Source organism: Poecilia reticulata, chromosome 10 (genome assembly GCF_904066995.2).
Source record: "Poecilia reticulata chromosome 10, P_reticulata-male-v2, whole genome shotgun sequence".
Lineage (NCBI taxonomy): Eukaryota > Metazoa > Chordata > Actinopteri > Cyprinodontiformes > Poeciliidae > Poecilia > Poecilia reticulata.
The window spans coordinates 6,802,556-6,830,090 of record NC_088839.1 but is presented as its reverse complement, the minus strand read 5'-3'; the positions used below and the strand labels follow the sequence as shown (position 1 = coordinate 6,830,090).

General features: G+C 40.4%; 1 protein-coding gene and 1 long non-coding RNA gene across 2 annotated transcripts in view; one reads left to right on the top strand and one right to left on the bottom strand.

The window, feature by feature from the left end:
* LOC108166656 (uncharacterized) overlaps positions 1 to 23,419 on the top strand; it is a 39,709-nt gene extending 16,290 nt beyond the window's left edge. The window contains exons 2-3 of the long non-coding RNA XR_001777019.2: positions 17,423 to 17,552; positions 20,747 to 23,419. This is a non-coding gene — a long non-coding RNA (uncharacterized LOC108166656). The remainder of the gene's footprint in view (positions 1 to 17,422; positions 17,553 to 20,746) is intronic.
* Positions 539 to 27,481, bottom strand: LOC103471022 (matrix-remodeling-associated protein 5). Its single transcript, XM_008419789.3, has 17 exons — positions 25,503 to 27,481; positions 17,786 to 17,911; positions 17,395 to 17,525; positions 15,667 to 15,796; positions 13,626 to 13,864; positions 13,336 to 13,487; positions 9,068 to 12,112; positions 8,695 to 8,939; positions 7,659 to 7,920; positions 7,364 to 7,555; positions 6,732 to 7,250; positions 6,470 to 6,641; positions 4,973 to 5,239; positions 4,766 to 4,892; positions 3,560 to 3,640; positions 2,199 to 3,345; positions 539 to 1,637 (listed from the first exon to the last, which is right to left on the bottom strand). The coding sequence occupies exons 2-17, from the start codon at positions 17,870 to 17,872 to the stop codon at positions 1,084 to 1,086; spliced, it is 7,350 nt and encodes a 2,449-aa protein (XP_008418011.2). The 5' UTR covers positions 17,873 to 17,911; positions 25,503 to 27,481; the 3' UTR covers positions 539 to 1,083.
* Between the last annotated feature and the right edge of the window lie 54 nt (positions 27,482 to 27,535).

The following is a 27,535-nucleotide window of genomic DNA, read 5'->3' as shown; positions in this document are numbered from 1 at the left end:
ATAGACATGATAATTATACTTACAGTACATTATGCGATGTACATGTTTCACGATCTGAGAGCAATAGATCTTCATATGGAAAATACCCCCAAATTTCACTTATCCCCATGCAGTTGTTTGCTACGGATCCAAGTACAGTGAAGCCTTGGTAGTGGGGAGTTAGAGACCACAGCCACCCAAAATTAGCCGAAGTCTATTCTCTAAAAATACTTATAACTGCCTATTTTAATAGTTCAAATATACCTTAATATGCAGTAACACACAATGGAAACTATCTGAGCCCAACTGCAGAAGCTAACATCCATGGTCTGCCTTATGCTCTTGGGAATACAGCCAATCAGCACCAAGAAACATTAATGGTGCACCTGGATTGGCTGCTTTGTAAACGCCGGCCAATAACATGTCGAGTAGCATTGGGCTGAGGTATTCAGCCGTTGAAGCTGCATTTCCTTTAGGATATTTTTGATATATCCAACTCAAAAATATGCAAATGAGCAAATTTTCCACAAATAATTTTGTTACAAACCACAGAAAAAAATTGCAAACAGGTGTGTGTCCAGTTTATATTTGATGGTGACTCATTCAGGATAACATTTTGTGATGAACTGTACTGTTTCATGAAACGCTAAATTCCTTAAAGATTTTAAGACATGGATATAGACACAGTTGAAAACACTGTAAATTATATTTCTACCATAACAGAGATAGCTATGTCTAGATATAAGCACCAGATTACACCCAGCCATATTGAGCGCCTACCCCTAGAATATTCAAACACAGAAGATCAACAACAATGCCACATGAAACTTTTGGAATGCCAATAAAGGTAGAAGGTCAAGAAACCAAAGCTTCCTATAGAAAAATATTCTTCATAAACATATATTTCAGTGTGAATCTGCAGAGTTGAACAAAACTTGAAATGCAAAACAAGTACTGTAGTTACAGAAAAATCGTATCCATGGTATCTCAAGCTTCAAAGCCACAGGTCAAGCTGTTTTACATCTGCCAGCAGAACATCTTGATCATGATTAGTCAGTCCTCAACAAAGAATTTTCACTCAGTCATAGTCTGCTATGAGAGTCCTCAAATGACTTGTAGGTATGTTGATTTGAAATCTGTTCCAAGGGCATTTTTAGCATTGCATTTGTAAATTCCAGAGTTTGTCAGGACAGGATTCTGTATGACCAGACTACCCCCATCTGTCATATGAACCCCTCCCTGCACTGTGTAGTGGTTGTGAGGTAACAGCGTGGTGCGCCCAGGTAATGTCCACGAAATATCTGGCTTTGGAATGCCTGTCGCCGTACACCGTAGCATGACTGGGGTTCCTCGAATGACTCTTGTGATGGAAGCCATTGTGCTCGTGATCCGGGGAGGGAAAACCATCACGATAACGGGGTAAGATAGAGTTGAGGATCCAAAAGAGTTCGAGGCTCTACAAATATATGTTCCCTTATCAAAGGGGGCAATCTGCCTCACGTGTAGGGTTCCATTGGTGAGGAAAGATATTCGACCAACATTCTGTGGTTTGTCCAAAACTACTCCATTGGGTAGGGTCCATGTAATCAGTGCCTGTGGCCAGCTATCAACAGTGCAAGGTAGGTTCAGACTGAGTCCATAAGTGATCTTCATTCCACCTGATTGGATAAAATCATAAGAGTTATTGACAAAAGACACCAAACAAAACTAGGTTAAGCCTTGCTAAATTATGCTCAAATTTTGAGCATAATTTTCTACTGCTGTTGTTATTCCAAATTATATCTAATTTCTGGAGCAAATACAAAGCATACTCTGAAAGAGAGGTCTTCAAACTCAAGTCCTCAAGAACAACTCTCCTACAACTTTTAGAGGCATCCCTGCTGCAATAAACCCGTATCAAATGATTGAATTACTGCCTCAGGAGCCGTTCATTTTATTCAGATTTATTGGAACAGAGATTTGTCTAAAGGTTGCCAAACTTGGAGCTAAAGACCCCGTGTTTGAGGTAAGCAGCTCAGTTGATGCGATTAACCAACTGACATTTCAGATAAGCCAAACATCTTTTGGATGCAATCATTCCGATTTAAGTGCACTACCTTTATTTTAGGAATAAAAAGTTTTTTCCTCTGGACATCATAACAAATAAGGACCAGAATAGTGAATACCTATTAAATTAAAATGATAACTATGTGTAATGGGTTTGAGAAGCGATAGCCTACCTGTTGTTCCTCTGATCACAGGTTTCCAGCCAGCCTCCAGGGAATAACGTTTCTCTGCTTGTCCTGCTATGTTTCTTGCTAGGCACCGGTAAATTCCTTTATCACTTGGCGTTGGCTGATTGATCCACAGAGTCCCATTTCCAAAATGGTGAGTAATACGCTGAAGTCTCCGTCCGGGTGATAACATGGTCCCGTTGGGCAGTACCCAAGAAATCTCTGGGATTGGTGTGCCGCGAGCAGGGCAATCCAGAATTAGTTCACCACCATCTTGCTTAATTGGTAAGATCTCAATGTTAGGACTGGCAAAGCTGGGTTTCTCAGCTAGCGACGCCACTTCCATCTCAACTGAAAGGGAGGCTTCACCCAGGTGATTTTTAGCAAAACACTTGTACCTGCCTGCATCCGTCTTCCTAACACCCCTCAGCTCTAGGCTTCCGTTCTGGTGGACTTGGAAGCGACCGCCAAGGTAGGGTGGTGTTAGTGAGTGGCCATATGGAGTGAGCCACCAGACCTTGGGTTCAGGTTTTCCCTCCACTCTGCAATCCAGAAGTGCTGTTTGGTAGGAAACAGTCAAAAGCTTTGCCGTAGTCTTCCCTCTCACACCGTTGATGTAGGGTTCCTGGAGTTCAGCTTCAACTATCATGTTTTTAATATCATCACCTGCAGAATTTCGTGCCACACAGGCATATTTCCCTTCATCGGCCAGTGTCACTTTCTTCAAAATTAACGTTCCGTCATCTACAACCCTGTATTTGTCTGACTGTGGTGGTATCACATCCGTATGTGGTGAGATCCATGTGATTCTGGGTTTAGGCTCACCTGTTGCCTGACAGCTCAGTTTGACTGACTCTCCCAGTTTCACTTTCACAAGTGATTGTGATTTTAATCCAATTTGTGGAGCATTTGATCCCAGTTTGACACTGAGTTTTCTTTCATCTTTGCCTAGTTTATTCATTGCATGGCAAGTGTAGTCCCCTTCGTCTTTTCTGCCCATCTGCTCAAGAAGTAAAGTTCCATTCCTGTACATCACATAACGTCGATTGCGAAGGCCGCTGTCGTCAGACTGAAGGCCATTGTTAACCAATGTTCCATCTGGAAGACTCCAGGAGACCTCTGGGTTGGGTAGGCCTGTCGCAACACAATCCACCTTGGATCAAAAACAGTGAAAAAAGGAAGAATGATTCCAATGGTTTATGTTGCGATATAGTAGAATCACAGACTTGATGAAAAAAAACAAAAAAAAACAGAAAGCCAGAATTTTCTGTTGTTCGGTTTACAATGGAAATTATAGAAGTAAAATTTAAACCGATACCTGTGACATTAGAATGAGAATAATATTCTGCTTAATTTTTAGCAATTACCTGGAAATTCTCTCCGAAAGTCACTATGGTCTGTGTGGTCCTTACATGTTCAATTCGAGGGGGAGTCATCAGCACTTCTACCTGTTGAGGTAAATACATATTTAATGTTTCAGACAAAAATTGGCATTTTTTAATCACATGTACAGGATTCAGTAGGCATTGACAGTTACCAAGAAACATTGTTTTCATAATTCCTGGCAAGAACTTTGATATCTCCAAAATATTTGGGTCACAATCTGTACAATAGTGTTTCATGTTGTTGTTAAACATAGACATGTAAAGTAGTTAGCGCTGGAAGACTACTAAAATGGTCTTTTGGCTGTATAAAGTGAGTAATACACTAGCTTGTTAGCATTAGTAGCATTCACCATGGCAGCGGTACAGTGCAGACATGACTTTCTAGGTTCAAACCCCATATCAGACTGGAGGAGAAAAGGGGATTTAAGTGATTTTGAACATGGCATGGTTGCTGGTGTCAGTCAGACCTTGTCGTCTAAGTATTTCAGAAATTATTGATCTACTGTGATTTTCGTTCACAACCATTGCTCTTATTTTGCATTGAATGATTTGGAAAAAAAATAAAGTGAGTGGCAGCAGTGTATGTGAAACTGCTTTGTTGATGTTCAAGGTCAGAAAAAATTGGCATAATGGTTCATTTAAACCAAATCATGCAGGACACAATAAATCTTAAAGAAGTCAGCAGAAGACCAAACAAGGTGCAAGAATCAACGGCTTAGACTGCCACTGGTGGTATTAAACTGTAGAAAATATCTTCTTGGCACACTTTTGGCCTCTTACTACCAGCTGAGCATTATCTAAACGCCACGTACAGCGTTAGTGTTGTCCATGTTGTCCGCCACAATGTACCCATCTTTGGATCGTTTCTTCCTACCTGGAACTAGAAAGATGTATGTCTGGTGTAATTCCAAAATACACCAGTAAGCTAATTTTGGAATAAATTTTGGAGAATTGCAGCTTGTTTGAAAACATGCTTTGTAAGGGTTGATGTAATAAAACTGTCAGAGGCCAAGAAAGACATTACTTTTAACTCTTGGAGGAGATGTACAATTTAAATTGATCTTCTAAATCAGGATCAAGAATGCTAATGAAAAAAAAAGTTAACTGAGACAAATGATAGAAAAAGAGACCCACTGGAAAGATTATGCTGCAAACTGAACTTCAAGCTATTATGTTTTCTGGTCTTACCTGGAAAAGCTCCATGTCTTCCCCATTAGGCCTCTGAAAGATGCACTGATAATTTCCACCATCCAGCTCTGTTAGCTGAAGGATCCTGAGGGTCCCATTACGAAAAACTTTAATTGGTCTCTCTGGGCTAAAGGCAGAAAAACATGGATTACAATAATGCAGTTCAATGTAGCGGTTGTTCACAAAGTCAAAGGATATTTCAGGTGCCTGTATTGATGCTCCAGGATGATCTTAGAGGGCAGCTGCCAGAAAGTCCCTCTTGAGGATCCAGTGGACTCTGGACAGTGGAGGTAGACAGCAGAACCATACAAAGCTGACACAACATGTTGACGGGATGGAGAACCATGACTCTGGGTTGGTGGGATGGGAAGAGGAGGAGGACCTTGGCCAAATAAAGAGGAGGAATCTTCTCTCACCTCCAGCAGGACTGTTCGCTTGGCAACACCCACTGCGTTGCTGGCCAAACACTCGTACCTGTAAAGGTAGATGGGAATTTGGTTTGTCAAACTCCTTCTGACCTTGAGCTCACTTTGCATTTGGTTATGAAATATGAAAAAGATACAGGTTGGAACCTTTATCAGAGACGTTCCAGTGTAATTGCAGGCAGCTGTCCTTTATTTCTAGTGCTGACCTAATTCTAAGTTAACCTCGTCAAGTTCTAATACTAGTTAACTCTGAAATTTTCTGTCTCCCAGTTGATTACATTAGCCACATTTGAGGACGTTTCTGAGATGAAAATTGTATTAACAGTAATATCAGTTGAATATTTTGTCTGTAAAGAGAGGAGAGAGTTTTCTATTCAATTCTGATTGGACAACATTCAAAACACAATGATGTCATTTCATATACATTATTTATAAGACACATATCACCAAAGCATTTCTGACAATTAGGGCTGTGCAATTTCAGGTAAGCATCTAATTGCAATACTGTTAAAAATTGTGATAATGACATTGATTGCAATTAACCCTCCTTTTTAGGATCCTTTTCTTTCTTTACCATTAGATACTGTGACATAAAGGGAGGACATGAAGTTTATCCACTGATTAATTGTTTCTGAGCGTCCAAGGGAGGTACTTACAGATCTGAGTTCCTAAAATGTTTAGGAAGGCAGTCCAAGATACGAGGTTGTCACGAGCTAGCTGCTACTTAGCTCTTAGCTTTACTCGTGAACTTGTAAAAACACTTTGTTGCAGTTTGAGGTTGGTTTGAATGGTTGATTAGTGAAAGATGAACTGTCCTTGATTATTATATCAGGACAATTAGGTTAAAGGTTTAATGTCTGAAAAGAAATACACTGCTCAAAAAAATAAAGGGAACACTTAAACAACACAAGGAAGCTTAGGAAGCAACACTGATTGACAACGGGGACCCTCGTCGGGTCAATCAGTGTTGCTTCCTAAGTGGACAGTTTGATTTCACAGAAGTTAGATTTACTTGGAGTTATATTGTGTTGTTTAAGTGTTCCCTTTATTTTTGTGAGCAGTATATTAACAAATAGGAAAAACTAAGCTACCCCTATTCTGGAAGCATCATTAGCTAAGGTCATAATGTTCTTTGTGTCTACTTTGATATTCACATCATCGCACCAACAGGTAGAGCAAAGTTGTTTAAAAAATTCCAAAGTACTGTTAGTGATATGTTTAAATTCAATTAGATATTAATTTTATTCATTAAATTAAGCCAACAATTTATAGTTCATACCTCCCACCATCGGATGGCATAACATTCTTTACGAACAGTGTCCCGTTTGGGAAGACGAATACTCTGCGTCCCAGAAATTGTGATGCTTTAACATGGACGCCCGATGGAAGTGTCCATTTGAGAGCAGGCACTGGCTCGCCCTTCACAGAGCAGTGGGCATACATGCTCCTGTCTGGGCAAATGAACTAATGTAAGCCACAAACAAGACTAGTTCTCAACAGGATTTGAATAGATTGCAGTAGATTTGTTTGTCATCTCTCACCTGGTTGAATGATCACTGTGTCCTGTACTCCTTCACTTATGCTCGGAGGCAAAGCTGCCACATGGAGTTGATAAGTGACTGTGTCAGCACCAGCTGCATTGCTTGCTATACATTTGTAGTCTCCTTTGCTGGAGAAATTGGCTGAGTGAATTCTGAGCGTCCCGTTCTGAAGCAGAGACATTGGAGAAAGGACAGTGTGAATGATTCCGGGGTCTCGCACAAACGTCCTGTCTGGGAGAATCCAGGAAATCTGGGCAGGTGGTTTCCCAGAAGCGAGGCAGTCGAATGCCACAGTTTTCCCTAAGTAGATAGATAGTTCTGGGGTCTTAGGCGGCTGGATCCTGGGAGCCTCTGTCTGGACTGCTAGGGTGATTACCATACGATCTGATCCAAACCTGTTGTGTGCTGTGCAGAGATACTGTCCTCGATCCTGAAGTTGCACATTTTTAATGAGGAACGTTCCATTCCTGAAGACTTCAAAACGTGACCCGTGTTTGGTGTTGGCTGGGATACTGGCACCTAGTGGCAGAACAGACGACAAAACAAGATAAAAATTCATCAGTTTCCTCTTGACTTTGCTTTTTGTCTCTTTCGTCTTCTTTTCTTCCATTATTTTTCTTTCAATATTTCACCTGTAGAGACTTTGGTCCAAGCGATGTTAGGTTCAGGGTTCCCAGATGCTTTGCAGGGCAGGAGCACATCATCCTCAGCCAGCACTGACACACTTGCTGTACTAAGTGTGGTTATACGAGGTTTCATCCCATTAACTCCAAACAACCACGGGAAAGGAGCAGCAGCTGTTGGATTCGGGGGGTTGATTTGTCCTGAAAAGACATTTGACATAGCAAAACTATAAAGGGTGCAAAATAGATTTAGAAATATATGTAGGCTCTTTTTAAGACTTACTTCACTGAACAGGCCACTTACCTACATGCAGAGCAAGAGACGTTGGTGGGTTTCCAGGAGGGTTTGGGGGGAGTTCAAGGAATGATGAATGTGACGGTTTAGCAGGCTTCAAGTGCTCATGGGAGTAAAAGTATGAAGCAGTGGCTGCTGGTTGTTTCAGAGTTAAAGGTCTATGCAGGGGCGGAGAGTCTTTTTTAGGTGTGACTGGAGGAGGAGGTTTGTAGCCAACCCGGGGTTTGGGTGTGGCTATCCTTCCGAGCTGAGCAATCCGATCAAGCTGGGCCTGAAAAAATCAAAACCAGAGCTGGGCATTCTGATCTACTCTTACGCATACTGATTTTTATTCTACATATGTATCTATGTTTTGCAAGTTGTACCTAAAAGTTTCCATTTTAAAAGATTTTATACAGTATATTATATTCTGTCCTTGAAAATTTCCAAAAGTGTTTTTGCTGATGAAAGGAGTTTGTACTAATGACCACTTAAAACTATTCAAAGGGCTGCAAATACCCCAAAAACCACTTTGGACACTTCTTAGGGGCTTTATCAGTGCGATTAGTATATTGAGATATTTTACAAACTTCAAATTCACAGGTCAAAATTGAGCAAAAAGTAATCACATGTAATACATCTCTTAATTTATAACAAATTGTAGGAAAGTCTGTTATTTAGTAAAGACAATATTCACTTGTGATGATGGTCCAAGAAAATGAAATATTCTTTCATGAATATATTTTTTCATGTTTTAAATTAATAAAAAAAGAATTTTTGATAAATTTGAGTACAGACATTACCAGGTGTATAATAAGAACCCTAAAATTTCACTGTCTCCAATCTAATTCAAAATCTCAAATGTGGCTAATTGTATAGCCACAGAGTTAAAGGTCTATGCAGGGACGGATGATTGTAGATCATCCAAAAAGTATGAATGGCATCATAAGGAGCTTAAAAGAAGTTTGTTTTATAACATAAATGAAACACAAATTCTAATTCCTGAATAACAGGGCAATGAGAAATCCTGTTTCATCACACATTTCAAAAACAGCCCTCCTTTTACCTGTCTGTATCGGTTTCTGAGCCTCGAAAGAAACAGATGATCTCTTGTTTGGGTCTTGCTGTCAACGTGGTGATTTTGATGATTATGATGATAGAAATTGGGTGGTAGAAATTTGGAAAGGTCTATTCCTGAGACAGTGGGTGTGGGTTTTGCAGTCTCAGCTGTTATTTCTGGTCGGTTTGTGACAAACGAGCCATGACTCCATGGGTGAAGGAAAGGCCAGGGTCGATGAGTGGGTGTCAGCCCTATAAACAGACCATGTGTTGTAACTTTGAGTGACTGCTTTCATAACTCTACAACTCATAAATCTACAACAAAGGTTGTTTGAGTAAACAAAAATACTCAAATTTCTGAATATCTTAGCTGTATTTACCTTGCCTTGGGTGAGGGAATGGCCTTTGACCAGACCAGGAAGGGTACATGGGATAGTATTGATGATGATGATGATGTGTGGACCAGCGGGAGGTTGGAGGAACTTTAGGGGGCTGTGAATGACTGCTGGGATTTACTTGACCATGTCTTACTGCTTTTCTGTCCTGATCTGTGTGTGTAGTTCTGGAACTGCTGGTTTGTCCTCTTTCATGACTGTTCTGATGCAGCCAAGGATGAAGTGGTTCCATAACTTGTGGGCGGTGGTTTTCAGTCTTTTTAGTTGGTTTTGTTGTCTTTGGTTGTGCAGGCCGGTTTTGATCAGGTGAAGGTCTTGTGGTAACTCTTTGTCTGTTACGGGAGGTTAACGGAAATTCATCTTGTGAATTGTAGCTCTGAGTAACTATCTCCGCTTTTGATTTTTCTTTGTGTCTCTCACCTCCCTTTGTAAATTTTTCTTGCTCCTCAGATGCATTCATATTCTCCCTCTCATTTACTCTTGCAAGGATTTTATCATTACTTTCATTGTTGCTCTCAGTTCCTTCTGTTTGTCCTTTGAGCCATTCTCTCTCCACCGGACTTTTCTCAAAGTCTACTACATCTTCAGTTCTCTTTAAAATTTGAGTCTCCAACTTTGAAGTGGGAATGGTCTTTGGATTAGGTAATTCTTGTTGATTCAGATGAGGATTTTTTTCTCTGACTGGTGGAGAGGGGGTAATGCTATCATGGAGATGGGTGGCAGGAGAGATTTCACTAATTACATCGTCTGTAGCTTCCAAGCTTTCGCCACTCTTGTAGTCATAATCTTCATAGTATTTCTCATTGTTGTCTTCTATCTCATACTCAGCAGAGAGGGGTTCACTGTACCCCAGTGTAGTTGGAGAAGGGGTGGTTGTTGTTGTAGTAGTGGTCGTGGTTGTAGTTATAGTAGTGGTGGTTGTAGTTGGTGTGGTAATTGTTTTTTGAGGAACAGTTCCTTGGGGGTGGTTAGATGTTTGGTAGAAGGGGTTTTTGTGTGGTTTGAGTTTTCTCATTGGGGGCTTTCTACGTCTTTGAAAGGGTCTTCTCCTGTTAGACCAATCAGGAACAAAGTTTCTTCTTCCCCCGTCAATTTGCTTGGTTTCTGGTTGTTTGACAAGGAGATTAGGTGGAGTTGTGAAACTTTGTACTGTTTTTGGGGTGTGTTGAACATGCTGTAAGGATGGTATTGTACTTCCAAGGATAACAGGGTCTACAACCAAAAGCTGATTTTGCTGTATTTTTTGTACTTTGTAGACATCCTCCATTTTTCCATTTCTTGAATGGGATTCAGGCTTGACTTTTCGTTGAAAGGAAAATTTATTTTGCTTTGTATAATGAAGGGTTGTAAAATACAATAAAGTCTCTGCAGTTGTGTTCACACTAGAAGTTGAGGTTTTCACAGTGCTAGCTTGGATTGTTACTGTACTGGGCTCTTCTAGTGACTGCTCAGTAGGCAGAGGAACACTCGGTTTAGCTTTAGCTTTGGCCAGTATCTCCGCCCATCGATTTGGATCCAATTCCTTAACAGATTTATTGGGCTTTCTCTTTAAATTTTTCATACGTGTTCTCTTAAACAAGCCATTGTTTGGTCGTCTTACCTTCTCTGGAAGCTGCGTAGCAAAAGGCCGTATAGTCTCTTGAAAGTCACCCCCTGAGCCCTCCCCTTCATCCGTTTCTAGTGGCAAAATAAGTGGTTCTCTGTCAGTCTGTACTTTGGTCTTTTCTACATCCTTTACTCCCGTTATTTCCACCATGTGAGAAAGCATGTCAACTCCGTACAGATTAGAGGCCAAGCAGCTATATTCCCCTGCATCCTCCTGTGTCATCTTCCTAACCACCAAAGTGCCGTTCTCCATCACTTCTGCTCTTCTCGTCTTTTGCGTCGGCAGGAGAACTTGGTTTTTGGGCAGGTACCACAAGGTTTGACTTGGCTGAGCTGAGGTCACCTCACAAGGAAGAGACAGAGAGTCCCCTGTCTCAAGCATAATTTTCTGCCCATTTAAAGCTGTTGGACCAAGTGACTGCTCTTTGACTGTAAGCCTAAGTGACATCAAGTCCACAGCAGCTTTGCTTCGAACGATGCAGTGGTAGAGACCTGAGTCAGAGACAGAGGCATTGGAAATTACAAGCTGGCCTCTTTCAGATATTTCTACCTTATCTGTCGCTTCCTCTACTGTGGATAAATCAGGAAGTATCCATTCTACTTTTACTTCTGGGTCAGAGGTAACAGCACTGCACTCTAAATGGACCTGTGTACCCTCCGGAGCAGTTTGAACCCTTCCAGTTGTTCCTCTACGGATTAATGCCCAGGAGGAAGTAACATCGTTGTCATCCTCTTGCCTCTCATGGTTGTTGATGTTTTTTGTGATTAAAGTGGTGAAATCCATGACAAGTTTCCTTGTTGTTGTCTGTTGCCTGTTTAGCTTTACTGTGACTCTAGGCTGTAGCAGCCAAGATGGTTCCGCTTCTAAATATCCTTTTAATTCTGTGAAATAGGGTGAGTTCTCATTGACAGCCTGGGAATACTGATACGTAACTTTGCTAGTATTAACCCTCTGTTGACCTCTCTCTAAAATTGCTGGGGTTTCATAGTAGTAAGCGACCAGTTGCCAGAGATTTTGCAGCGTTTCTCGATCGATCTCGCACTCCAGGATGGTCACCAGTGACACATTCACAGATATCTCCATGGGCGACTGAGGATTTGAAGCCCATGCAATGGGTGAGCTATCGCCTGGATGGCGCACGTCACATGACACAAAAGCCCGGTTTCCATGGCTGTCTGAGAGAACAATGGTCAGTTCGCCCAAAGGTTTTTCTAAGTCCTGAGTGTATGGGAGGTCAGGCTCAGCTTCAGACTCTGCCCAAAGAGGATTGTCCCATTGTTTGAGGGGGGATCGAAGAACTGGGCGTTCACAGACGAGCTTGCCTACAGACAGCTCCAGGAGCTGGGTCTGGTTCAGGAGTTGAGGATGTGAGCACTGAGGGCACGTCTCAGCAGAGCCGCGCTCCTTCTTACATTTCACTACTCCTGGAAAAGAGTGAATAAAAAGAAAAGGTTAGAAGGCGTAAAACAGTAAAAACACTGACAAGAAGAAGAAAAACATTTTCTGATATAAGCATGAAAATATATAGTCAACTGTTGCTGCTTATCCAAACAGAAAGCATATGGGCCTGATTAAATATGTTTAAAAATGTAACAAACGAATGACAAAGCTGTAATTATTTTACCCAAGAGGCAATGAAAGGGGGAGAGAAACCAAATTAGCTTGGCATAAACAGCCACTAGTCTGATGAACGGGACCAAAGCAATATTTTCTTTTGGGTTCTGCTTCCATGCAAAAACAATGATCTCAGTCTCAGTAGTGCTTTGTTATGATTTTTGTATATATTCATAATGAGATCTGGTCTGATGCTTGAAGATGCTTTCACTCTATAAGGATTTTTATCCGTTTTCATTTTCATGGTTTCTTTATTGTCATCTCTTTGGATGTGGGGTTCCTCCTGGTTCTGTTATGGGACAGCTTTTTTTGTTCAAGGGTTTTTTGTGGTCTTTATTGGTTAGTAACGTGACAGGAAGAAGGGCAGAAAGAGAGGGGTAGGACATGCAGAAATAATCTTCCTGCTCTACAAGTGAGCCACCTGGTGGCCAAACTCTTGTTATTGTGATATTGTGATGAGTCCTGCCTTTCCCCCTGATGTCTCTGATCAACCGTTTTCTTGTTTCTGGTGTAAGATGGTTGGCTCTTTACACCAGTAGCAGGAGGTCCTGGTATTTTGTTGGGTTTGTTGTTTGGTTATATTTAATTGGATTGTTTTTCTGGATTTAGTTCTGTCTTGTGTCGATATAGATATAGATAGAGATACATAGAAACTTTATTTTGTCACGACTGAATTCAGGAGGACATGACAAAAAAGGGAGACACACCAATCCTTTTTAAAGGCAATTTAAAAAAAAAGTTTCTTAAATTTGCATGCGTTTTAGACTAAAAAAAACAAAACAACTAAATGAAAGTATGGCATAACATTAAACATAACCCAAAATAAATGAAAAGCAGGACTCTAATCAACCCAAGACCGAACTAGTCAATTAAGTAATAACTTGTGAAATTTAGCTCGGGTTTTCGAAGGGTCCATGGAAGATGAATCATAAAAAAAAGGCTTTTGCTATTTATTTTCTTAATTTCTATACTTAAAAAAAACATGAGTTCCTCTCCAGCCCACAAAGAAGAAGATAAATGTTTATTAATTTACCTTCGTGAGTAGTGCTCCATTCCACAAACCAGTGAAGCTGGCAGTCACAGTTCCAGGGATTACCATGGATCGTGAGGAGCTCCAGCCTGGGAGCCGTTTTTAGCGCCGCAGGAGGAAGCTCCTCCAGCAGGTTATCTGCCAGATGTAAGTGTCTAAGAAAAAAACATCATGTTTTTTTGTCATAAATTGTGTACTGCGTACATATTCTACATTCCTAAGTAAAATTCTTGGCCTAAAATTTAAGAAATGTATAACTGAAGCAAAGCTCCAGCGGTTGTTGAGTTTCTTACTTGAGTCCAGAGGTCCAAAAGCTTCCTAGTACCGAGACCGTTATGAAGGTGTGAGGATGGATCTGGTTCAGCTGGTTCCCTTCCAGTTGTAGGAGTTTCAGAGAGGTCAGACCAGAAAAGGAGTAGGGCTCTATAAAATTGATAAGGTTGTGATCCAGGTGGAGCCGGATCAGAGTGACCAGGCCCTCGAAGAGACCAGAACTCACTGATGTGAGCTTGTTATAGCTCAGCTTCAGGATCTGTTTGAAATAAAATAAGAAAGTTCACTTGCTATTAGCTATTTTTACACAATGAAACTTCAATAGCAACTGCAGCTTATAAACTCTGTTCCTGAGAATGAACCAAACAGATGTTGTTGTGTCTCGGTCTGGTCAAGTAATATTAAGTCACATAAGGTCCAGTGTCCTGTTTTTGTTTCTCAGTGTATTTTCCAATTGGCAAAATGTAATGTGTTCGTTGTTTCTCATCTATTTCTTTGGCATTGGCTTTTGTTTTGATTAAGATCAAATTCAGCCTGTAACTGCAGCCATATGGACCTGGCAACAGGGAAGCAATCACAGTGCAGCTAATTACTGTCCAAAGTAGGGATTATGTAGGAAAGAATTACCGTGATTTCGTTTGTTCGGTAAACTGCATGCACTAGCTTTTGCCAGCCTCATTACCACAATTTTTCTTTGTGATGTTCCAGCCCTGAAGAAAATTACAGTAACATTTAAAGAAGAAGATTTATCTGAGGAGTAGTATGTCACAGCAAACCTGCGTGTGGGTTTTCATGTCCACTTATAACTTAATCTAGGCCAGAGGTTCCCAAACTGTGGGGTGCGCCCCCAAGGGGAGGGGGGGGGGGGGGGTGCCGTGCCATTACAGGGGGGGGGCGCTGGAAGCCTCTGGATGAAAAAAACCCCCAAAAAACCATGAACGCTGTATGCGTTGGGTTTTTACCTTAGAATGGCCAACTCTCTGTTATTCCTATGTCGATTTGATACAGTAGGGGCTTCCACCCTTCCCATATCTGTGTCCTCTGTCACTTTTATCAGCAGTTAAAACTGTTTCATCCATTGTTAACATGTGGTAACCTGTTTTTCCGAGCCGCCTTTAAACGCAACAAGAGCGCTACTACACTCGCGCTGGGTTTACACCTGTGCGGCAGTGAAGGAGACCTGCTGCTGACCTGCAGAGCTATGCGGGTGTGTTAGAATCATGGCAGCAAACCAGCAAAACGCAAAGAACTTTTCACAGAAAATATTTGCAAACCACTGGCGGGGCACAGGAGAAAAAGTTTGGGAACCACTGATCTAGGCTGTTTTTTTTTTGTTAGTTTTTTTTTTTTTTACTTTTTGACCCGGAAAAATTATCTGCAGACAGATGTGAAGAAAACATATGCAGAAAGTTCTGTAAGATATACATTAGGTTTGATCAAACATTTCCTTTGGTTACATTGGTAACTGTGATCTGCTAAAACTGTTGAAAAACAAAATAAAACCAAAAAATTAATTCCAATATTGGTCCCATTAATACTTCCTGATAGTTGCCAACTGTCAAATTATGTCATTTCAGATTTTTTAAAACTTTGTAATATGCAGAAAAAGAGCTCCCTCTGGTGGAAGTTTGTGAATACGTGACTCAGTGAGTAAAGACGATACGACCACCAACACACTCACTTGTGTTGGCATCTTGCTACTATAACTTTTTTTTTCTTCTAAGCATGCTACAGCTGCCATAAGCACCCAACACTGCCACCTAGAGTTTAGAACAATATGAGAATGAGCCGCACAAAGTAGCTATAAATGCTATAAAAGTTGTCGGCTCGATTCTGTGCGTCTGTAGATGCGTCAAGCATAAACCTTTCTCATGATTGCTAACCAGATTTTAGAAAGGTGCACCTGGCATTTCGCTGACGCTGGAAGACCTCCTGTCCATCATGGCAATCTTTAGCTCCCACTACAGATTCCCTCTCAAGAACCTTTCCAAAATGTTAATGTTGCTTTCAGTCTGAAGACTGTGCAAAGACATGCATGCGCTAAGAGTAAAAAAAAAGTACCTGCAGTGACCGTAGAGTGTAGAAAGCCCCAGTCTGGACCATGCTAATGTCATTTCCATGCAACATGAGCATTTCCAGTTGCCGCAGCGACCTGAACTCTGACCCCTCCACCTCTGTCAGGCTGTTGTAACTGTAAGAGAAAGAAAATAAAGAGTCTGCAATGAAAAGGGAACCTTCAGGATCAGTCGGGTGGTCTGCTATTGAAGGCAGGGGTCGAGAGGTATGCTACTAGCTGTTTGCTAGCCAGTGTTTGTCTGGGGAATGAGCTCACTGAAGGGAAAGTTAAGAAAAACACCGGAGGGAATGACAGAGTGGAGGATGGAGGAGTAGCAGAGAGAATTTGGCCAACCTTTGACCTACAGTGATTTTCTCCACCTCTAAATCATGTAGCTTTAAGGTTTAGCATTTTGTTTTTCAGTTAAGAGGTTTCTTATTTTGGTACGAACCAGAATTACCCAGTTTAGAACAGATTACACTTTCAGACTAAATTCAGAAGATTCGAGAACAAAATGTGATTTACAGCAGCAAATCAAAGTGTCAGCTGGATCTGGATGGATTTGTGTCCTGGCTGTCAGAGTTATCGACCAGGAAGCTGCAGATACCCCTACGCATCCAAACACACATGGAACTTTCCAGAATTTGCTTCCCGTCTCCCCCTTGTACTGCCCACCATTCATTAAAACCATCCAGCTGGCGATATATCATGCGGATCTCACTTTCATCCCCAGTGTCTTACACTATGAATGCACACATTTTAGTGTAGGTTTCCCCGTTGGGGGCTCAGCTTCAAACCCTGGCAGGTTTAGTGCTTTTCTGTTAACAAAAGCAGATGCACTCCTTCACTCTGCAGGACTTTCAGATACTCGCAGAAGGAATATGAGGAAGGATTCAAGGTGTGCACTCAACTACTCAACTACATCTGGTTGTTTCTAAGTCGTTTTGGAGCTGCTATATATGTGGTGTTTAGGGGAAATTTTAGTCGGCCAGTTTACAGAAGAGCTTTGGATTCAACAGGTTAGAATGACAATCTCGACTTCTGAGGAGGCCGGTGCCTACAAATACATACTTAGCTGCTTTATACAAACTGGCGTGAAACTTTATTTCAGTTTTACGAAGTACACTCATTTCAAACCAGCTGGAATAAACAGCTCATCCAAGTGCAAAAACATTTGATCAGAAAACTTGTGGTAAAACATTTTTAGAGGACGTCTCAATTACTAGAACATTTATTTTAGGTTCCTAACCCCCCCACAAATACCTGGGTCCGCTGTATCTTGTGTTGGTCCGTCACATTAAATTACCCCCCAAATTACTCTGTTTATGGTTTCAATGCAGAAAAGTTTTCTGAATTAATACTTTTGCGAGCCACTCTGTCAAGTCCTGATGCTTCAATCTGAAATCAGATTTTATCTCAACTATGTACACTAATAAGGCTCCAGCTGATTTCCTCCCCAGTTAATGGTGCTTTTTTCACTACAGCTGTTGCTGGTTGAGTGAATCCTTCCTCAGATTCCACTTTGGACAACAAGGGACTTGTCTTCAGCGTTCCAAGACAAAGACAAAATATCTCAAAAGTAGAACTGTTTTCATAAGTGCTTGATCGTTTGCTGTCTAATGACAACATTTCACTTCCCCTCTGTTCCTTGTAGTATCCTGATGAGGAGGAGAGTTTCCATCCCCCATAATGACTACATGCCTCCTGTTTTGAACGATGTGGCTGAGTCTTACCCCAGGTTGAGCCTCTCTGTGGTTTTAGGGAAGGCCTTGGGAATGGTGGCGAGATGTCTGAAGGTGCAGTGGACCTCCTTAGTGCCTGGGCAGCTGCAGCTCCGCGGACAGGATGGAACACCGTGGACCAGCTACGGGACACGTGAAGGACAATGAAGGTTAAAAAAAGAGGAGAAAATTAAGGACTTTTTTTTGAGAGAAATTATTCAAACTATCCACCTTAGACTTAATATTTCAGTAGAAAATGTTAAACTTTCCCACAATTTCCAGAAAGTAGAACCACCTGCATTGCTCTTCATAAGAAAGCTAGTGGTTATTCACCTCTCCTGACATTGTAACTTTAACTGCTCCCATCCACAATAAATCAGCAGCATCTGCAATAATGATTTACCGAATGCAGTAGGAGTGATGAGAAGAACAGGGGGAACCACGCTGCAGCCAGCCCGCAGAGTGATTTGGTGCAGAAAAAAAGCCCCATGACTGGAGGTCTGTCAGAATCCTCCCAATGTTAACATACCTGCAAAGAGCGGCGATTACACAGATTAATGTCAACAAAAATGCGTTCATGCATTTAATCCAGGAGCAACAAGTATAAACCGGTATCCATCGGGAGTAATTGATACTCTGAGAAATGTCAATAGTAAACAAGTTAATGTTTATTAATCCTAAGAAGAATCTTCATCAGAAAGTACCTCTAAATGTAAGGGCCCGAGGATTGAGCCTTGGGGAACACCGGTTGTAATGGTGGGGAAAGCAGAGGAGAAATAATACATTCAATATTTCAGCTCATTCAACATCTTTTCAGTCTGTTATCCTTCGATAGAGCTGGTGTTCCCCACGGCTTAGTTCTTGGGGCTCTGCATTTTATTATCTACCTACGTTGGGTCACACCTTTTGTAAATCCGTTTCTGGATGACACTCAGCTCCACCTGTCCACCAAACCTGACGCCACAACTCCACCCTCTCCGATTGTCTCCGTGAATTCAATCGCTGGTTTTCTAATAATTTTCTTTAGCTTATTTAGAGAATAAAACAGATCTCTTTCTCGTTGGCACTAAAACATCCTTTCCAAATCCGATGGTTTTTCTCCTCCCGTTTAGCTCCATGCTTTTACCTTCCCCTAAATTCTGGGCGTCGTTGTCGACAGGACCTTTTCCTTCCACTCCCATATCCACAATGTGGTTCCAAAACCTCCAGATGTGCAAAGCTATCTTAAGACTTGAAGCTATCCAACAGACTTGAAGAAAAAATACAAAAACACTCACAACACACAAAAAATCTTAAAAACTAAACATCCGTTTCCTTTTAAAATTTGCCCAACTTTATGTTAGTCTGTAAAATCCCACTAAAATACTCAAACCTTTGAGTTCATGACGTGACCAAACGTCAAAAATGTCCATCCTTGAGTCGCTTTGCGAGGCTCTGCTGTACATCTCTACCTGAATAAATTGCCCATGTAGTATTTTGTACCACATTCATATTCAGTCTTTGATCTTCTGACACAGGTTTCGCGATGAGGATGAACACATTCCTCGTCTTAGATTCAGTTGTCATTTTTAGCTTTGATTCCTCCCGATGAAAGAGAGAAATTATCCTAATGTGATGCAAACCTCCACGCATTCATAAACGTTTCCCTTTGCTGGAGATTAGATTTGGAAATGAAAGAGATGGGGGAAGAGAGACGGGACATTAGCGAGTCTGAGGAAAAATATGAGAGTTGTGAGAAAAATCCCCAAGCTTGGGATTACATTATCAAACTCTTTTCCCTCCAGGCTGACAGAGCCGCTCAGAAAGCTTTGAATACGTGTCTAAATCCTGCCTGTCACTGGGTGCGCGTTTTCTCATGGGGGGAGAACAGCGAACTAATCTTCTGTTTGTCCAACGTAATCATATTGAAGAGCAGCAATACATCTTTTTTTGTCAGCACACAATCAACCCATCAACTCTACTCTGGATTAAAGACTCAACTTTTAACCTTGACCAGTTCAGAGTCTCTTCAGGCGGGGGGGACACAAGGGGAAAAAAAATGGCAAGAAAAAGTAACTGCAGACATTTAGCCAACTTTTCCAAACCTATAAGCTTTTCATTCATCCAGCCACTGGGGGGCGCTGTTATTAAAGTGCTGGCTGTGCGTAGCTGGAATGGAGCTGTCTGCCTTTTACATCCAAAAACTCGATGAAGACTTGATATGGAGTTACCAGATTCACTGGTGAATTTGTTTGGATCCTGTTGTTAATTTTACTGCTAGGATCTGTTTCTAGGTCCCGTTTTGTCTATTATATCAGTTCTCCATCGTGGCGTTTCGACATGTTTGATAAGTTTGTGGATAAAATTATTACAATTAACAGTAACTGAAACAGGACTGCTGATTTTTTATTGCTGTTTTAAGGGCCCTTAAGGGGAGGGGGGGCGGGGGGGGTATGTGTTTTTCAGGCACATTGTGCCATTTTATATTGCAATCAAGTAACTATGTCACCTTCAGTTGTTATAAAAATGCTACATGCGTCAATATAACTTAAAAAAAACAACTTCCTAGTTTAATGCCTTGAAATTGGGTCTCTGTCTCTTTAAGAAGCTCCTGTTCTTTCTGAAACTCCATCTTCATGAAGTCATCACAACATGGCTCCTCTACTAACCCTTTAACAACGTTTTTACCAGCGTTCCACATAAATAGCTCCTATAATGAGCTCAGCTGATGCACAGCTTCACCAGGTGTGTGCTAATTGCTGCTGGCTAGTCTGAAGGAGCTGAGTGAGGGACTTACGGAGGAGTGTTGCTCTGTGGAGTTTGTAAGCTTAGAAACTGCAGCTTAGAGGAGGAGCTTCGTCCTCAAAGGCGGAGCTAGGTCCACCCAGGCGTTTTGCACAGCTGAATGGTTGCCATGGAGATTTAAGAATTACTCAAACATGCATGAAAGAATCAAGGCGACACTCCAGGTCTGTTTTGATGACCGAATAACATTATAACATGATCTAAAACTCAAGAAAGTAAATTTTACATCACACTGCCCCTTTAACAGTTCAGCTAAACTGCCATTTGTATGGTGTTTTTTTAAACATCTTTTGAAATGCTAATGCTTGTGGCATTCTTACTGAAATGCCTGTGATGTCTGGGCTTATGTTCAGTTTATGCTAACAGAGCGTTGAATGTATTTTCAATGAATGACTTGATGCTTGTTGTGCAACATCAATATGATTCATTAGTTATTAAACAAGCTAATTTGTGATTAATGAAAAATTTAGTTATTCAAACATAGGCTGTTTGGATTGATTTTGAAACATTACTGGCTACTATATACTTGATTTGTTAACTGCTGATTGCCAACTTCACTTTTTCCTGACCTTATTTACAGGTCAGTTTGTTTTGGGACCACAGAAGTTCTGCTAAGTGTGGGATCCTGGTAAGATTTTTTTTTCTTCTCTTTTTATCTCTGGAGCTTCTTGAGTTTCTATTTTAGATCAATATTTATTTATTGACTTGAAAAAGGGTAAAAAAAATTAAAAAAAATCTGAACTTTTGAACTACTGCCTCTAAATCTAATGCAGGTAAACACCACAAAACCAGTGAAACATGTATGAATAGAACATCAAGTTTAGAGACAGCAAAAAGTTTACAGAAATAATATCAGTAATGTGATTTGAGGGGTGAATAACGTACTATTTACATACAGCAACTCTCTCACACACCCACACAAATTCTTTCTCACACTGATCTGTTGAAGAGGCAGGAAGAGAAATGTTAACAAGTAACAAACGAATTTCTCAAGTCATTAGAGGCCAGTTTGGGGGTTTCTGGTTTCCACTTCAGTCTGTGTTCCATCCATACAGGGAGGATAATTCACCTAACAGCTGTGTGTGTGTGTGTGTGTGGGGGGGTATGCGTGTGTGTGTGTGTTTGTGCGTATTAGAGAGAGAGAACGAAACGGTAAAGTGTGTGAAGGGGTCGGATTGTCATGTTATTATCATTCCGACAGCAGATTGATAATCCTCCTCCTTGGATCTGACTTTGGCGCTGTTGTCTTTCTCCATCACAAAGCCACACGCTGCTCAGGTTTCCTGACCTGAAAAACGCATTAAGCCGCCTGTGGGTCAGCGATGCTTGCATCTACCCCATCTATGATCTCTATCTGCTTTATCTGGACTGGGAAGTGGATGTAACTACAGGTGGACAGTCCATCACAAGCTAACACACTCCCATTACAGCACTACACATACATACTCAGTTTTAAGGGTAGTTCAGCGTGTTTACTGACTGTGGGAAACAAGAGTACCTTCAAACAACCATGCATACAAAAAGTCAATGGTTGAGTATGAAATTAAAGTACAAATTGACGCAGGAAGAATTGACCCAATTTATGATTACTGACTTTAGCAAATAGGACTTGCAAATTTCTCTATCAAAATTTGTTGACAAAATTTTAAGCAAAAAAAGCAGCTAGTTGAAATTGTGATTTTATTTTTCAACTTTGTCAAATCTAAATCTCTGCCAGCATATTTGTCCTGGTTTGCTATTTTACATCAGATCTGGCTGAGGCATTTCCCAGATGGAGCAAGAGAGTAAGGTTGAGATCTGTGTGTTTTCAATTTGAGTCATTAGCCATGTTGCTTTTCCACTGAAACACACAATATCACTCTGTCACATGATGGAAGAGAACTGGGCTTCTATCTATGAGGAACGTGTCATACACATGAAGTACAAAAAGTTAATTCTAATTCACGGTGAAAGTGGAAACCCTCTCAAATCTGTTCCCTATAGTAAATAATGTCTTTCTCATCTTGAAACATTTTATAAGAAATGCTGGTATGGGTTAAATTTAGCATATTTTGGAAATAAGGATATAAATAAGGAGGATTACACCCCAAAAAGGAGGAAACAAGAAGATATAAAGATAGAAATCTGGGTAGAAGGAAGGAGAAAACAATGCAGTGCAATGAAAAAAGACAAGGACAAATGAAAACAGGCGAAGAGATCCAAGGAAATAGGAATAAGACTTTTGTTGAACCATAAAAATCACATGTGTCTGGCAGAGGTGAAAGTGGTGTACTCCTTATAGAGGAGGAGCACAAACCAGTCTGACATCCTGTGTATCAAAATCATATGCTGTCTGTCTGTCTGGCAAAGTGTGTCATTGTCAGTACAGCTGTAATAAGTCATTTCTTTTCTTTACATCTTTCTATAGGGTGCTTTTTAGTGGATCATCTTTAGAAATATAAGGCTGACTATAGTATTCATAAATGTTCATAAATTGACAATTAATAGTTTCATTCACAGCTTGAGCATTGACTGGAGCAGAACTCTTTATCTGTGCACCCTTTATAATTTATCTTTCCATTTGTAAAGTTGCACTTTTTCAACCTTTTTTTGGCCAAATAGTGACCTATTTGGCTACTTTTCTATTTTGTACTTTTGTGCTATTGGTTGCCTGCCTTATGTCATTTTGCATGAACAATATGTTGCTCTTATATCAGTCAGGTCAAAATTTCTCACCCACTTTGACAGCTAATAACTGTAGAAGGAAATACTACCAGAAAGACATGTAGTTATGTGACTCAAAAAACAAACAATCATGATTTACCAGCAGGGTGTTTTATTTTGATTTGATCATGGTTTATAAAATGTTACAGTGGGATTAGAATCACAAACAATGGAAATATGGTATTATTGGTGAAATATGTTATTTTAGTTTGATCATGTCCTGGAATCTGTCAGTTAGCCAAAACAGAGTTCAGAGACGTGTTCAGTGATGTCAAATTTTTAGCAATATTATACAATTAAACAGAAGGCTCAAGTGAATGATCGACTGACATCAGTCCACAGAGAAGCAAATTTTACATTGCCATGCACTGAAAGGTGCTGACCAAGAGAATCCCCCATGATTCAAAATATAAACCTGCAAACTTGTCTAAAAATGTTTGCCTCCCACATGGACAAGCGCAGAAGAGCACCCCCTTCTGGAGAAATGTTTGGGCACATTGACAAGAGGACTATAAAGAAATCATGGTGAAGCATTCCAACTCAAGAAACTTAAGACCACTGTAAAAATTTAAAGGCATGGTGGTGGTAGCATAATCTGACAATCGTTTTTTGCTGCCACTTGCTCAAATGGGTGGAGTACAGAAAATAGAGGCTTGTATCCAAATTATTTAACGTCAACAACTGAATGGCTAAAACTTATCCAACAGAACAATAATCTCGATCACACATCGAAAGTATTTTTGAAATTGATGAAGCAGATTGACATTAAACTTGTAGGATGGCAAATACCTCAATCCTGTTGATCTAAAAGCTGAATTCCTGATCAGAAACATCCAATTTGAATAAACTCTACCAACTCTGGTGAGACTATCCAACTAGAACTGTACACTAAGTTTGTTTGTGGGAACAAAATGGCTGCTTAGATGATCTACTACCATGCTGCTATCTCTTCACCTCTACATTCATCCATTTTTGAGTCTGTATGTATATATTTGACCTTCTCTGAAATATAGATAATCCACAATAAATTCAAACTGGTGCACCCAAAGCTTGTTTTGTTTTTTTTTTTAAATTCGCCAAGTAGGTTGTTGTATAATTCCACAGAAACCACACACACACACAAAAAAGAATGTTACATAAATTTAAGAGTCTCCTTGATTAGCTTTAAGCTCCATCTAATGATCTTCTAGTTTCAGTTGATAAAAAAAATACGAATGGATCTGAAAACCCGTTGGATTCTTTAAAGAATGTCAGAACAAAGTCAGCACATCATTAAATATAGAATGTTGGACTGACAGTCGGCCAAATCCAAGCTGTTCTTTTCAAGATAACACATGTCTTAAGAGGACCGCAGTATGAAATCCACATGTTTTCCATGAAACTCGACAATATCATATGCTGCACATGCATTTCCATTGTTTCTCTGCCGGATAGCATCTTTTTCCAAGTGGCTTCATAGACTGGCACTTGGCACACAGGATAAGGAACTTTTTATAGTCAATTTCTTTTAAGGATTTGATTGCTTTTGAATGTTCCTTCCAAGCATTAGTTGTAAATACCTCAAAAAGCCAACAAACTATCAAGTTAACCTTCAACTGTTTGTGCTTTAGCTTTGTTTGCAATTATCCTCATTCATTAGAGCATAAATTCAACCATTCTTTGTAAGCATGTACTACCTGCTGCTTGTTATTAGGAGAAGTTGGCCCTCTTTAGTCATTAAAACATAGCAGAGTGTCTAATAAATTTTAAATGCTGTATTTATGCAGAGCGTCTTTTCTTGCCCGAAGTGTTCACAGGCAACAACATGACTGGACGAACTTCCTGAAAAAGTCTGGGTCAGAGAACAGAACTTCTCAGATGTTGTTCCTGCTTTATCTTAGTAGAAATTAGGTTTAGATGCTGCTTCAATGGTTTGTCAGCATGTTTTTCAACTAGTTTAATGGCTCCACTCTAATCCTACTGCTGTCTGATTATGTTAACAGACGAAAGACAGCATGATTGATTGAGTACACTGCAAAAACACATCAGGTTATATTTGGTCTAGTTTCTAGTACAAATATTTTAACACACTTGGAATAAGACCAAACTTATTCACAAGTTATCCGCAAAATATAGGAACTTATTTTAAATAAATAATCCCCTAATATTGATTTTTTAGTTGAACTGGCAGATTTCTTCACTTACATTTTCTCCATGTTATAGGTAAAAAAAAAAAAAATCTAGCACATTTTTTTCAAATAAATATTAAGAATGAGTTTCGTAAAGTAAGCTATATCTTTCAGAAAAGTTGCTTGTAAGTTAGTTATGTTGTATTTTGTGTGTACTAAGATATTTGTACTAGAAACTAGACTAAAGTACTTGGTAAGATTTTGTCTTTTTGCATTGTTAAAAAGTGATATACATCACTTTTACAAATACTTTACTTTCAGTTAGCAAAAGCTCTTTAATGCAGCTAAATGATAACAGACATTATTCTGAATCTACAGTATATAAGTGAGGTTACTTTCGTAAATTATATAGAAGTTTAGATGGCAAATAAAAGGAAGAGTGCCAGAAAACAACATCTGTAAAGCTGGCCCCTACATCTGGGAGCCTTTAAAAGGGCCTCATTCTAAAATTCACATGGGACTCACCTGGGAATTCCTCCAGGAGATGGAAAACAAACTGTCTAAGGAGAGAAAACGACAAACTCCTTGAGATGGACAAAGTTCTACTAGAGACACCGACGTCAACAAGTATCCAGCTGATTGTCCTCGTCCCGTTGATCTGCGAGGAGAGAGTGCGTGGAGGGGATGGAGCGCTCTGTTTGCTTGACCCTCTGCTGGTCCCCAAGGCATCTGGATTTCAGATTAGCTGCTTTCCCTCTTCCTCGCCGCTTTTATGCCAGCAGCCAGGAATGCCTCTCCATCCTCTCCTGCGCCCTTTCATTCGCCTCCCTCGTTGATCTCGCCCCTCTTCTTCTTTCACCTCCCAGACTGTCCCGGCGGAAATATAATCACTCTCTTTTTCTTTTTATTGTTTCCTTTCTTTAGAACCACACCGTCCGCCTAGTTTATTAAACCTCTTCTTTCTGTGTGAGATCTTTCCTTCCCCTCCCTACTTAGTTTTCTCTTTACATGCTTTCCACCTTTCCAACCCTCCCACGCAGTTCCCCTTTTCACCCTCCAGAGGTTACGTTACCCTAGGTGAATGCAGATCAGTCAATTATCATAATCCATCTATAGGTTTGAAGCCGGAGCCTGCGGCTACACGCATACGAGCGCACGCTGCAGCCTTTGGCAGACTGTCAGAATAATTCATTTGATCTGTCTGGGTAAATGTTGCTGTGAATAACACAGGAGGGGTAGTTGGCTTTAACCGCACAATCGGACCTTAAGCCTTAAAGTTGAAACAATGCCGTACCATACAGAGGAGATGTGGACACAGGAGGAGAAAGTACACATTGTCCACTCTTGACTTGTTTTTAGGTTTGAGTTTGTTCTCATGGTTTTGAAACACTCCAGTTACTCACCTGCTCTTCTTTAGCCAGAGTCAAACTTTGAAACGAGCCCAGAGCAAAAGGTTTTTTGTCACAGGGGCCTGTAGTCCGCCCCGCCTCGCAGTTTAATTTCGTTGACTTCACCTTGTAAAGAATGAGAGGGTCGATTCACAAGCTCTTGCTTGCAAAAAGAAGCAGCAATAACAGGCAGGTGTGCATATTTTTAATTTTTTTTCTGACTTCGTGGACTCGGTAGTTTGATGTTAAAAATCTTCCATTCTTGTCTAGTGACTAAAATCACATGTCTTCTATGTAGCAAAATGGCCCTAATCTTGGAAATGTGTTGATATCCCTGAGGTTTTTTTTCACATCTTCTCACATTTGAACCACAAACTTCAATGTATTTCCTCTGAATTTTAGATGACAGAAAGTGGATCTGAATGTCAACACAGTGCCTAATACAAACCATCATCATACCGACACAACTCCAGTTTATCACTGCTCCAAAACATTCTTGACAAAAAGTCAAACTTTATTAGAAACACTGAGATTGAAACTGCTAAATGTTCATATATTATCTACGTACTGTAAACTTCTGCTGCTTTGACAGTCATCTGATAAACTGTTTGGAACCCCTAGACCCCCAAAAAACCATCTTGCTTTCATAAATCTGTAAAATGTGGCACCATTTCTCTTTTCTGTACTGTAACCTCTTAAATTCTTAGGTCACTCTGGAGCTGATTATTGGTCGAGTCTTTGTCTTTTTTACTACCCAATGGTAGTTTTTCACTTCCTTCCATGTCTATTTGGATTTTGAAACATTTAAATCTATAATTTCCTACACTTCTTCAATTGACGTCAAAGTTTGTCTGTCTGGATCGGCCCGCCGTACTTAGTTTTTCAGAGAGTGATGATCGACATGGACATTATTTGCCACCAGTTTGTTAACATAATCAGTGACCGATTTCTATAACTCTGTTACACATAATTTATGATTTTTCCACTTGGAAATATGATTTCTACCAAAAACAGCTGTGCGGTTCCACTCCACATACCTGTTGGATTAGATTTGTGTGGACTGCAGCTCCTCTCGGTTTAACTTTATCCTGCTTCGCCCACAGTCAGGGACTGAACTCTTAAAGCGACGGCTTTCAAACTCATAAAGACGATAAAGTAACGATGGTATTC

What these genes read in the sequence shown, in the direction of transcription:
- LOC103471022 (XM_008419789.3), bottom strand. Translation starts at nt 17,872, where the DNA reads ATGGGGCTTTTTTTCTGCACCAAATCACTCTGCGGGCTGGCTGCAGCG. An exon ending in TTTTGGACCTCTGGACTCAA is followed by an intron (nt 13,488 to 13,625) that starts GTAAGAAACTCA and finishes TTTTTTTCTTAG; the next exon opens with ACACTTACATCTGGCAGATA. An exon ending in ATGCCATCCGATGGTGGGAG is followed by an intron (nt 5,240 to 6,469) that starts GTATGAACTATA and finishes CTACCTTTACAG; the next exon opens with GTACGAGTGTTTGGCCAGCA.